At 36.5% G+C, this 13,381-nt stretch overlaps 1 protein-coding gene across 1 annotated transcript; it reads right to left on the bottom strand.

Annotated features, from left to right (window-relative positions):
• Window positions 1–1,270: 1,270 nt before the first annotated feature.
• LOC110878259 (H/ACA ribonucleoprotein complex subunit 3-like protein) lies at window positions 1,271–3,771 on the bottom strand. Its single transcript, XM_022126535.2, has 4 exons — window positions 3,635–3,771; window positions 3,448–3,522; window positions 2,400–2,442; window positions 1,271–1,537 (listed from the first exon to the last, which is right to left on the bottom strand). Exons 2-4 carry the CDS (start codon window positions 3,499–3,501, stop codon window positions 1,440–1,442), a joined length of 195 nt encoding a protein of 64 aa, XP_021982227.1. The 5' UTR covers window positions 3,502–3,522; window positions 3,635–3,771; the 3' UTR covers window positions 1,271–1,439.
• Window positions 3,772–13,381: the final 9,610 nt, after the last annotated feature.

Here is a 13,381-nt window from a genome sequence, read left to right on the forward strand (position 1 = left end):
TATCATTACCACTATACAAACCATAATGCATACATTACAACAACCATTGCATCAATATGTTGCAAATTATATTTATACAAGATTTTGGCTAAATTAATTAGATTATTATAAAAAATAATAATTTACAAATAAAACAACACAACTTTGAATGGATCAAACCGATTGAACACGGTAAGATAATGAAACCATTATTTGATTAGGGTACAACCACTTAAGCACAATCTACAACCATAATTGCATACAAAACAGATTGAATTTTGTAAGGTAACGAAACCATTATTATTTGATCAAGGTACAACCACTTAAGCATAACTTACAACCTATATTTGATTAAGGTACAATCATTTAAACACAACTTACAACCTAAGATGCACACAAATATTTCAAATTAATAGTATATAAATAAAACTAAATTGTAATATTAGCGCAAAAGCCTCTGTTTAAAATGCCATTGTCCTTATATATGACATATACCGTAATTATTTTTTATTAATGATACTAGTGTAGAGATTGTCAAAACCGAGCCTTACAAAATTTAAGGCCCTCGTCGCGGCGTGTGGGTAATATAGCCTCAAAGTTAGTAATGTAATCACATCTAAATAAACTCACTACTACACCATATAAATATAGCCTCGAAGTTACTTACTGATTATTTGTTAAGAATCTATCCTCCTAACATTATAAGCATAACGCCACCAAAAAGATTGGTAAAACTACAAACAAAAGAAGCACGACCAATCTTACAACGATAAAAATGGTTCATGATTATAATACATATACATAACTACATATTCAAAAAAAATATGAGAAAATAAATAAAGTACAAGGCTAAACAGTCGGTTCGATTTACACAACCGGTTTCAAGTTTCAAACCAGACCAAACCGTAAACCCACATACAATGAACCATGAACCAACCGTTTAATCAAACTAGCTTAACTTGCTTTTAGTTAGACGATTCAGTCGGTTTCAAACGCCCCCTAACACCAGGTGCACTAATAGCAATGTGGTTAAAATGTGCGTCAACATATGGAAGTGCAATTCTAAGGCCGGGGGTGTGGTATACCGCCCTTGGCCACCTCAGCGTCGTCAGCGCCCCTTAGTGCCCCCTACCCGGCGCTGATGTGGCTCTGACATGGCACTATAAAGCTCCTAGAGGCTTTAAACCACACCCCCAGCCTAAGATGACAAGAAACACTAGCTTTGTTGTCGACTTTAAATATATGAGGCCATATTCGGGTTAATCAACTTTAACTAGCCAACCCAACACTATTGTCAACCAAATAATAGCAATAAATTTCATTTTCTAACAGCATGCTCCATTATGCAGGTTGAAAATACCAATACTTTGAGAATGAAAAGTGTGCAACCACTTGTATGTAAACAAGTGGTGTTAAACATACATCAAGATCAGACATAAGAGTAGCAATTATAAATCTACTCAATACTTCCTGGGAGGTTTTTGGGTCGGCAGCAGTCCAAAACGCTTCTTCAAGAGAACTCTCTGCCTCGAGAACTTGTCATCAGGTGAAAACCGAGCTGGAAGTTAAAGAAAAGTTATGTGATGTTTAGTAATCAGAACTCTATAATCAGATGTGATACCAAGTACATAACAGACTGCAAGAATCGTTGTTTAGAAGTGTCATTTTGTATTACTTGTAATAATTAGAATATCAATTCGAGTGTACAAAAACAGGGTGATATCATGTAAATTGAGAGTAAAAGTCTCTCAACTTAGGTTCAAAATAGTTAATATGGTAGTTTTAACTTGTTGACCATCAGTTTTGGTTGCATCATAGTTGTTAATGGCGAACAGCGATAAGGTAACTACTAACTATATGCTACATAACGTATAGCGATAAATAGCGGGCGGCTATTTTATAAATAGCGCTACACTAGAAACAAAATTCAAAAATTTTTATATGTACATTATATCAAAATACCTTGGTATATATGCTATTTTACATGTATATTTAATAAAGACCTAAAATCCAATTCTTTTATAGCTATATTTAATTGTTATTTATATTTAAAAAAATAAATAAATAAAATAAATTGTCGCTATCTATCGCTACAACCCTAATAGCGAGCCTAGACCTATAGGCTACATAGCGCGCTATAGCGATCGCTACGCTCGCTATTGACAACTGTGCGTGACATTCATAACAGAAAACTAATTGTATAACCCAATTAATCAAAAGCACCTCCAAAGGCAGTTGTAAACTTATTATAGATCAATCGATGTTGTAATTGTCAATCTTGAAATCTGAATTTTTAAATTCACTAATGTGCTAAATAGAGATGCCTCTAAAAATGATAATTTTCATAATGAAATAGCATAGATCCATTTTGTTCATATGATGGATAACATAGCGCGCATTAAATTACACCAGTAACATACCAGGATGCGCAGATTGTGTGGCCAGACCATGTGGTGATTCCTTCTGCACACAAGAACAGAAAACATGAATTGATCAATTGCCTAAACCATCTATTTACATGTAAACATTGACCAATAAACTATGAACAAATGTTTCATAAGCACACTATAAGCAGTGGCGAAGCTTGAGATTTTCGATAGAAGTGGCAGGTCTCCTACAACACACCCCCTCCGGTTCCATACTTCCAAGCAAAATAAAAACTTAGTTAAATAAAGCATGAAGAGCTCCGGGAGATTTTGGTCCCAAAAGCCACAGCAAGTGGTGATGATGCTCTATGTACAACCAAAAGCTGCATCTATTTTACATTTAGGTGCTGTCAGTTTGGCAACTTCTAAATGGTTAAGTGTTGAACCAGTAAGAGGTCCGAACCATTAATAGCCAGTATAATGCTTAACCGTTCAGACGCAAATGTCTGACCAATTTAGATTAGAGGTCTTAACCATTCAGACTCAGGGGCTGTTTGGCAACTTCTGAATGGTTAAGTGTTGAACCAGTAAGAGGTCTGAACCATTAAGAGCCAGTATAATGCTTAACCGTTCAGAGGCAAATGTCTGACCAATTCAGATTACAGGTTTTAACCATTTAGTCTCACTATAATGATTAACCATTCAGAGGCAAATGTCTGAACCATTCAGAGATCTACTCACGAAACAAACAGTCTGAACTATTAAGTGCTGAACCAGTAAGAGGCCTAAACCGTTAAGAGCCTCATTAAGAGCTAAACAAACAGCCCCTCAGTATAATGCTTAACCATTCAGAGACAAATGTTTGAACCATTCAGACATCTGCTCATGAAACAAACAGTCCGAACCATTAAGTGTTGAACCAGTAATTCAAGATAACAGTCTAGTAATACAACCGAAGGCACCCGGAGTCAGTAATTTCCAATACAGGAATAATTATGAAAATAATCATGCATCATTCTGATTACAAACCCCAAATTAACAAAACAAAACACAGAATCAAGAGGATACAAACAATCAGTAATGTATGAATATATGAACAAACCTTGGTGGTGTAAACTTTGTCACCATTTTCATTTATGTAAAACTGGAGATACATTTTGGCTTGGCTCTAAACAATCTGTTACAACCACAAATCACAAACTGGTCAATATTGCAGACAAAACTTCCAAACAACAACAAAAACTTGAAATAAATCAAATCAATTTAGCAAAAAATCAGTTCGTAATAACCTTGTATTGTAGCGGCTGGAGTATGAGGAACCGCCGGAGAAAATGGCTTCGATTTTGCAACGAAATAGTGCTCTAGGGTTTAGGGTTTATGTACTCATAGTGTGCAAATACTAGACCTTACTTTTTGCTTAATTGCAATTTCATACCTCATCCTTTTTATTATTACACAAATCACCAAAAAATAGTCTATTGCCTTTTATCAATGAATTTTGAGTAAAATATAATTTACGTCTCTGTGTTTTAGAGGTGGTGTCAACTCGCGTCCCTAAAATGAAAAGTTTGACGTCTGAGTCCTGACTTATAAAAAGCGTTATGATTTGAGTAGATGGAAGAAACATTTATGTAGTCTTTTAATTGTAAGATTGGTGCAAATCGCTTGTTAGTTTGGTTATGAAATCATGATTGTTAATGGTTTTCTTGCATCAAAAACATTGTGAAAAGATAATGGCTATTAATTTTGGTTTTGGTTTGTGTTAGGGTTAGTATGGGATTGATCTTGATTCATGAAACATACTTTTATCCAATTATTGATGTCCAAGATTATTGATTATCTTTTTCACAACCCCATGAGATCACTAGAATTCTCAATTTGATTAAACCATTTGTGTGAATTGACCCTAGTTACTTGTTAATCCAAACCAAGGTGTGATTGTTTTTACACTATTGTTCATAACTCATATTAGTTAATCGTTTTTTTATAATCACCGAATAAAACACAAACAACTAAATCACTTTGTGATTCACCTTTCAAAACAACTGTTTAAAAGAAAAATAGCATTTTCATAGGTGACATGTTAATCAACTAAGCCTAAACATCGACCACAAATTTTTCGTGGTTCGACACCCTTCTTACCACCAACTATCTAGCTAAAGGTACCAAGGAACTATTTTTAACTCTATCATTGAATGTACCTCGACAATCCGGTCAATTTTCATATAAATTCATTAGAGAATGACATCAGACGTAACTCGCTAAAAAACGATCTTCATGGATCACAGTCATAAGATGTTTTAAAACTAGCATGATTCCTCTATCCTTATACCTGAGGAACATATTAGAACTAACTTTAGCCAAAGGTTGTTTTTTGATCTTATCTAACGGTGTACCTATGCAAGGTGTTGTCTGTTGCCAAAGAGATTTTGTTCTCCTTTGCTAAAGGGAGTTGAACGTTTTGGCACCCTTGTTGATGCGAACTGGTGTAAACGCATGCCCACGCTCAAACTAAGACTAATTTGCTAGACCACTTCAGATAAGGGAACAAGAACAAGAATAGTTAAATAACATATTAGAATGAATGTTTATCTATTCCTCATGTTTAATGGATGTTTTAAACAGAAGGGATAACGGATAAGGTTATCGTGGCTTTAGTTTTTGGTTAAGTAAAGAGTAATTTCAACACAAGGAACCAGTTGACGAATATTATTTATCATACCTAGTTAGGGGCATTTAGATGTAACTAGGCGTCCACCACTGTCTACGTTATCTCAGTTAATTGATGACTCGTTCAAGTGAGTGATTGTTGGATATGAGATGTCCGATTCATGAATATTTTAATGTTACTAACGGGGTACAACCCAAAGAATTACACTTTAGACAACGAACCAACAAACAATATTTATGAAATATATGTTATTCTTCTCATGTGTGTGTCTTGCAACGGTAATGTGGTTCGAATGTTTAGAGAAACGTTTAGTAAATTAATTATTTTTAAATGATTAATTAGTAGCTAGTTGTTTATTTAATTAAATGTTGATTAAATAAATTGTGGGAAATATTATTTATTAGATAAATAATATTAATAGATTTTATTTATTAGACAAATAGAATATAAAGTGGTAATTATATTAGCTATAAAATAATTAATATATACTATTATATTTATATTTATGAGATAAATATAATAGGTATTAGAATTAGATTATATAACTTAAAACAGTGAGTGTTTGAGTTCACATACAATCTGTCATACCCCTGTCGAAAGCGGAAACACAGGGGGAACCGAATATCATACGAACACATGGTAAAAGAGAACAACTAAAATGTATTCATATGATAGAGAATTACATAGATGTCTTCAGTACGGGATTACAATTCCACGAATAAATGTTTTATAAACTATGGCTCTAGTCTATAACAAAATGGATAAATCTCATGTTGCAATCCTAAGCATGCATGTCCAAAAGTGAAAGAGTCCATATCCTATCCTGGCTAATTTCCATTTCCTGGAAAACATGCTTAAAAATGTCAATTAAACGAGTTGGTGAGTTCGCAGGTTTGTACTCTTATGTAAACAGTTTGTTGTCATAATACATGTAACGTATATATAGTCACCATGAGCCCATAACCAAACCCCGACTTCCTTGTACGCCCTAACAAATGCTTCATCACAAAACATTTCAAGTAACATGGATAATATGAAATCATTTAACACACGGTCGAGGTTAGCGCGACTAACCATGAAAGGGGGTGTCAACCCAAATAGTATTATTCATATATACCACGGCTTTTCTAAGTTAATGGTTATGTTATCCGAGGACTTAGATGTGATGATGTTGTCTAACTCATGTAACATATATTATAGTCAAGACATGTGTATAAAAAATGTAATAGCATGTCCCCCCCCCCACCCAAAGTAAACAAGTAAAAAGGGGCCGTGAGGCTCACTCGTTAATGAAAACTAGTTTAATAAAAATAAATATAAAAAAGATAAACTATAAGGTTTTATTAACACTTTCACTATTTTCACATCCCTAAATCTTATTTTCACATTCTCTTTTTTCACTCTATCTCTCCCTATATATATCTATGTATGTGTAGAGAGAGATAGAGTAAAGGGGTGTGTATATATTAATTCTCTTTATTAAATATGGGGTAAATTACTTTTTGACTCCCTGTGTTTTAGAGTTTTAACCACTTGAGTGCAAAATAAAAATGTTTAACGCCTTGAGTCCATATAGCCACTTTTCTTAACCATTTGAGTCCAAATTTCTAACACTGTTAGAATTTTTTTGTTAAATTTTGTTAAATGACCAAATTACCCTTATAATTAAAAAATAAATAAAAAAAACTAATTTTTTTTTAGTTTTCTCTTTCTCTCTCTCTTATACGCTACCTCTCTCATTTATCTTTCTCAACCCGATCTACATTTTTCTCTCTCATCTTTCATTCTCTCTCTCCCTCTCTCTCTAAAGCTAAACCACCTCCATCCCACCACCACACCTCCACCATCAACACCACTGTTGCCACACCATCAACACCACCGTTGCCACCACACCTCCACCGTCACCACCACCACTACACCGTCACCACCACAACACCCACCATCGATACACCTCCACCATCAAACCCACCGTTGCCAGTGCACCTCCACCGTCACCACCACAACACCCACCACCGCTACACCTCCACCGTCACCACCATCACCACTGCACCTCCATCAACACCACCACACACCAGATCGAGATTGACTGATGCTCTGTTATGAAGCGAATTAAGAATCCATCATTTGTTCCCCTTTGATTCATGTTTATAAACATACTCATTTCAGTATTTCTCCAAGAACTAAGGTTAGTGTTTGGTTTTCTAGTTGTTTTTTATGATTTTTTTTTTGTTGTTGGGCATGAAGATATTGAATGGGGTTGTATTTCTGTGATAAATTATTGTTTGTGGAAGTTTAATTGATCAAGAGAATTAAATCCCCAATTTTATATACAGAAAATTTAGTTTGAAATTTGTTGTTGGGTATGAAGATCTTGAATGGGATAGTGGGGTGGCGACGGTGGTAGTGAAGACGACGGTGATGGGTGTTTAGAGGTGGCGGTAGTGCGATGGTGGTGGCAGTGGTGGGGATGATGGTGGGGCAGTGGTGGGGATGGTGGCTATGCGGTGGTGTTTATAGAAAGGGAAGAGTGTGTAAGATGAGAGAGAAAGTGTGTGTAGGTGTGTGTGATGGTGTGCGTGTGTGTTTTATTATATATAAGTAATTATTTTTATATATATATATATATATTATCAGGGGCGGACCCACCCCCATGCCAAGGTGGGTGGGCGCACCCCCGGGAAAAAAAATTTTAGTGTTATTATCCGACCAAAATCCCGTCTGCACCCCTTGGATTTTTTTTCGTCCGCACCCCTTGGATTTATTCGTCCGCCCCCCTTGAAATTTTTCGTGCGCACACCTTAGCTAAAAAAATATTATGGATTATATTAAAAAAATTAGTAAAGCCTGATTTTTTTTTAAAAAAAACTACCTATATTATATAAACTTATACTACCTAAACTCAAACCAAACCCATTATACAAACCTATTAGTAGCCCACTAATAATCTAGCCCATTAACCCACCTAAAGTAAAACTAAAACAGTTAAAATAAGCCCAAAAACCCTTCAATTCCTCTCCCGCCCTCCCTCTGTGCGACTATGCGTGCTCTCCGCCTCCTATCCTACCAGCGATCTTCATCTGCCAATACAGCAACAACACTGCAGCAGCCGATATCAGCAGGAATCCGACATCAACGTGACCGGAATCCGCTCCAAACCAACCGGACACCGACAAACGGTAAGTTTTTATGTTTTTTATATGATTTTTCTTGATATTATATGAGAAAAGTGTTAATAAAAAACTTAAATAGGTATGAAAAATCGTGTATTTTGACGTTGCGTATGGTTATTTAGATGATTTTTAGGATGATTATGTTATTTAGATATTTTTATGGGTGATTACACAATTCTAGGGCTTGATTGCTTGAATAGTTGAAAATTAAAATTGAAACATTATGTTATGGAACGATTAACTAATGGTCATGGATCACTTTGTTTGTGATAGGAACCATGAGTAGCGATGTTATGACGGAATTTCTTAAGAGGAAAGTGGTTGTACCACTTTTTTTTGCCGAATTCTTCTAATTATAGACCAATGTATGTTTTAGATAAATTATTTTTCTTTTATTTAATGATTAAGAGAAATAGAAGTAGGGAGGGTTTAAACTTTGATGATTTTTTGTTTGTTAATGTGATAGGAAGGTATGAACTAGGGTTTGATTGTTTGAAGATTGAAATTGACCCGATCCGACCCGCTATGAAACTTTGTTTGTTTGTGTTTACTTGTTTTACATGACCCGACCCGACCCGATCCGACCCGCTATGAACTGAATTTTTTTATATAGCTAGGAATCTAAAATCTTTAAAAAATTTCGCACCCCCAGTAAAAAAATCCTGGGTCCGCCACTGTATATTATATATTAAAAGTTTATGCATTAAAAACTTGTTCCTTGTACTTATGTGCATATAAGACTTGTACTTTGTGTGTAAACGACCAAATTACCCTCATAGTTAACAAACTTGGTGGATGAAGTTAGAAATTTGGACTCAGAACGTTAAACGTTTTGATTTTGAACTCAAATGGTTAAAACCCCTAAAAACAAGGACTCACAAAGTAATTTACCCTCAAATATATCAACATAATACAGTTGACATTTGACATATTAAGCATTGTGATCAAAAGTCATACCACAATAGTCTCCTGGTTTAATAGGTAGTCACTTGATAAACCTTAAAGTTTAAGTTCAACTCCCGTTAGCATCACTTTGAAGGACATTGGTGGTGGCAATGAAGTTTAGAGTTAGGCCTCTCAGGAGGTCGCCAGTTCGAAACTGAGCCGAACCAGGTTTTACCACGGTGGGCCTTCGGGCGAGTGGGTTTTCTCCGAAACTGGTGGCTTGGTGGCTCGGGTATGCATCCAACTCTGACCGTTTTAGAGGAGAGGATGTATTTACTCGATTGAGGGCATCTAGAATCCTTATCCGGTGATTTAGTTGACAGTTAAAAAAAATCAAAGTAAAAAAACGTGCACATAGTTAAGCCCTAACAATTACTATGCCTACACAGACAGGTAGACCACCACCATTTAACACAAAAAAAAAATCATACCAAAGTAAAAGGCTCTCACTATCTGCACACCAAGCCAGGCTATCTGCACATTTAGGGTTTAGATACGCTGCGTATTGGTCAATACGCAGCGTATAGGGTTACCTGAATACGCTGCGTATTGGTCAATACGCAGCGTATATAAGTGGTAGGTACACGACCAGACAGTCAAACCTAGTACCATGTCAAATCAGTCTTAAATAGGGTGCGTATTGATCAATACGCAGCGTATTGCCAGACTGATTTGACCTGATACGATGTTGTCCAGGGCACGTGAATAAAGTAATACGGTGAGTAGGGATCAATACGCTGCGTATTGACATGCCAGATGAAAGTCTATTTATCCCTCCATTCATGTCTGTTACCCATCATCCGACATATACTTTGCTTTCCTTTTCATATACTTTGCTTTCCTTCATCTTCTTCTTAAGTAAATTGTTTGTTTTTTGTTCAACCTTGTTAAAATGTCATCATTTTGGAAGGATAATTATTTCGGTAATCGCTATTCTAACGACACATGGGGATCAAATGCTGCCAATGAGGAGGAGGAGGTTGTGTCTGGAGTCCCTGTTGATCAAGAAACACAGTTGCCAGACTTGAACAAGACTCCCACTCCACCTGTTGATGAACCAAATTACCCGGTGCATCAAGTGTGTCCAGATTACGGATACGGGTATGAATCTCCGTACGTGCAACAAAGTGGATACGGTGCTGAGAATGCACCTGTTGATGAACCAAATTATCCGGTGCATCAAGTGTGTCCAGATTACGGATACGGGTATGAATCTCCGTACGTGCAACAAAGTGGATACGGTGCTGAGAATGCACCTGTTGATGAACCATATTACCCGTCGCAGCCATCGTATCCGGGTTATGGGGTATACGGGGACGAAGGTGGATACGGAAGTTACAGTGGATACGGTGGTGATGGTGGATACGGGGGTGAAGGTGGTTACAGTGGATATGGGGGCTACAGTGTATACGACAGTGTATACGATAGATATAGGGATGAAGTTGGATATGGTTATGAGTCCCGTAACACATCACTTTATGAACCATCTACCCCGAGCAATCCATTTCAAGTAAATGAGGTATCATTATTATTATAGTTAAAAATGATATAATTATAATAATTATTATTATTGTTAAAATACTTTAATTATAAATATAATTATAAATATTATTATTATTATTATTATTATTATTATTATTATTATTATTATTATTATTGTTGTTGTTGTTGTTGTTGTTAAAAATATTATAATTAATTAACAAAATAATTATAAGATTTAGTAAATAAACAAGTTAAGAAAGTTAAGTTAATAAACAATTTATTTTTCTTCTCTAAATAAATAAATTAATAAAAAATATTTTAAATAAATTAGTATTGTAAATAAATAAAAGAATCATGAAATTGATTTTTAGTTAAAATGGTTAGTTTAAACCTAACTTAGTTAGTTAAATCATAGTTAAAATGGTTAGTTTAAACCTAACTTAGTTAGTTAAATCATAGTTATATCCTAACTAGGTTAGCATTTAATACAAGGGACCACTAACTGAGTTAGAGAACTCAGTTAGTCCAGTTAAGTGCCAAAAACAAAAAAAAGTCCCTGAAGTTTCAAATTTTACGAAAATAGTCCCTGAAGTTTCCAAAAATTGACAAAACAGTCCCTGAACTTTCGAAAATTGACAAAAATGGTCCCTGAACTTTCGAAAATGGACAAAAATGGTCCCTAAACTTTCAAAAATTGGCAAAAATGGTCCCTGAACTTTCGAAAATTGCAAAAATGGTCCCTGAACTTTCGAAAATTGACAAAAATGGTCCCTGAAGTTTCTAAAATTGAAAAAAATGGTCCCTAAAGTTTCTGAAATTGACAAAAATGGTCCCTAAAGTTTCTAAAATTGAAAAAAATGGTCCCTAAAGTTTCTAAAATTGAAAAAATGGTCCCTAAAGTTTCTAAAATTGAAAAAAATGGTCCCTAAAGTTTCTAAAATTGAAAAAATGGTCCCTAAAGTTTCTAAAATTGAAAAAAATGGTCCCTAAAGTTTCTAAAATTGAAAAAAATGGTCCCTAAAGTTTCGAAAATTGACAAAAATTAGTACCTGAAGTATGAGTTTCGATTATATTATTATTATTATTATTATTATTATTATTATTATTATTATTAACGTAACCTTTTTTAGCGTTTCATGTCTCTAACTGATTTGAAGAATTGGGTACAAGAAACGGGAAAGGATAATGGTTACGTAATTGTTACCCGCCGATCAAAAAATATTGGCGGTACTACTGGGATGGTATGGCTTGTGTGCGACCGTAGTGGTGAACACCGTAGTAAAGCAACAGTTAGGAAAGCTGGTAGCAAAAAAATCGGCTGCCCGTTTTCATTACTCGCCATCCGGGACGTGACGAACGACACGTGGGAGTTAAAAGTGGACTGTGCGAACCATAACCACGAACCTACGACGAGTCTGTTGGGCCACGCTTTTGTGCGAAGATTCACTAAAGCCGAATACAAGCTAGTGGAGCAGCTAACTGCTCAAAACATGGAGCCACGTATCATATTTCAAACCCTAAGAAAGCAGTTCCCCGACAGCCTGCACGTTCAGAAAGACGTGCAAAATGCGGTACAAAAAATTAGAGCGACAATAATGGACGGAAAGAATCCTATTCAGGCACTGGAAAGCCTGCTGCATGACCGCCGATTCATTTACGACACCCGACAAGATCCCAAAACAGATGTCGTAACAGAGATTTTCTTTGTTCATCCTTATTCAATCACTATGTGGCGTGCATTCCCGCACGTGATGTTGATCGAACCTCAGGGACCATTTTTGTAAATCCTGGAAACACCAGGGACCATTTTTGTAAATTCATCAAACCTCAGGGACCAATTTTGTAAACACATCAAACCTCAGGGACCATTTTTTTAAACATAAACTTAAATTGTTTTTTTTTTTAAATACAGAAAAATATATATTTTTAAACAGAAAATATAAATTTTAGTCGACGTCGTCCGTAAGGCGCGTACGGGCCTAACGGGCGTCGAAACTAAGCCCGTCGTTAAAATTTTAACGACGGGCTTAGTTTCGACGCTCGTTAGGCCCGTACGCGCCTTACGGATGACGTCGACTAAATAATAAAAAAAATATTATTTAGTCGACGTCGTCCGTAAGGCGCGTACGGGCCTAACGAGCGTCGAAACTAAGTCCGTCGTTGCCCGTTAGGGACCTACGCGACTTACGGTTTCCATTTAATCGATGTTGACTGATTATTATTTACTGACTGGTTTCCATTTATGCAGGTATTTGCACAAGATGATTTCCACTTCGATCACTGCTCGAAACAAAAGCCGGGAGTGGTGTACGAGTGGTGACTTATTCTTTTTGTATTGCCTCTTATACAAGAGGCCGTGCGCTCTCGCCTACGGGTTGGCGCAGTATTTCGCCTCCGCGCATCATCGACAGGAGCGCGGAATACTATTCGGCGGCGCTTACGTGACCAAGATAGCCCATTCGTTGGGCTATCATCCGGAGAATGACCGCGGCCGTGTAGGCCCGGCGGCACAGCCAAAGCGGATGGGGATGAACACAATAAACGGGATGCATATTACCAAAGACTTTCCATGCGGGAAGCGGTTAAAGAATCTGGACGGCACGCAATACGAGCTTAAGGACCTGCCAGAAGACTTCCCTCTGATTTATCCCCCGCGGGATCCGGAGCCGCCAGAGCCGCATCAGCCGGTCGCCGTTTTTCCGCAGCCACCACAGCCGCGTGGACCACCCGGGGCGCCCCAGTTCCCACGCCATGTTATGCCCGGTCCT

This window comes from Helianthus annuus, chromosome 1 (assembly GCF_002127325.2).
Source record: "Helianthus annuus cultivar XRQ/B chromosome 1, HanXRQr2.0-SUNRISE, whole genome shotgun sequence".
Classification (NCBI taxonomy): Eukaryota; Viridiplantae; Streptophyta; class Magnoliopsida; order Asterales; family Asteraceae; genus Helianthus; species Helianthus annuus.

Coding starts and splice junctions, on each gene's coding strand:
- LOC110878259 (XM_022126535.2), bottom strand. CDS start 3,501: ATGTATCTCCAGTTTTACATAAATGAAAATGGTGACAAAGTTTACACC. Junction 2,443..3,447: donor ACAAAGTTTACACCACCAAG/GTTTGTTCATAT, acceptor TCTTGTGTGCAG/AAGGAATCACCACATGGTCT. Junction 1,538..2,399: donor CACACAATCTGCGCATCCTG/GTATGTTACTGG, acceptor TTTAACTTCCAG/CTCGGTTTTCACCTGATGAC.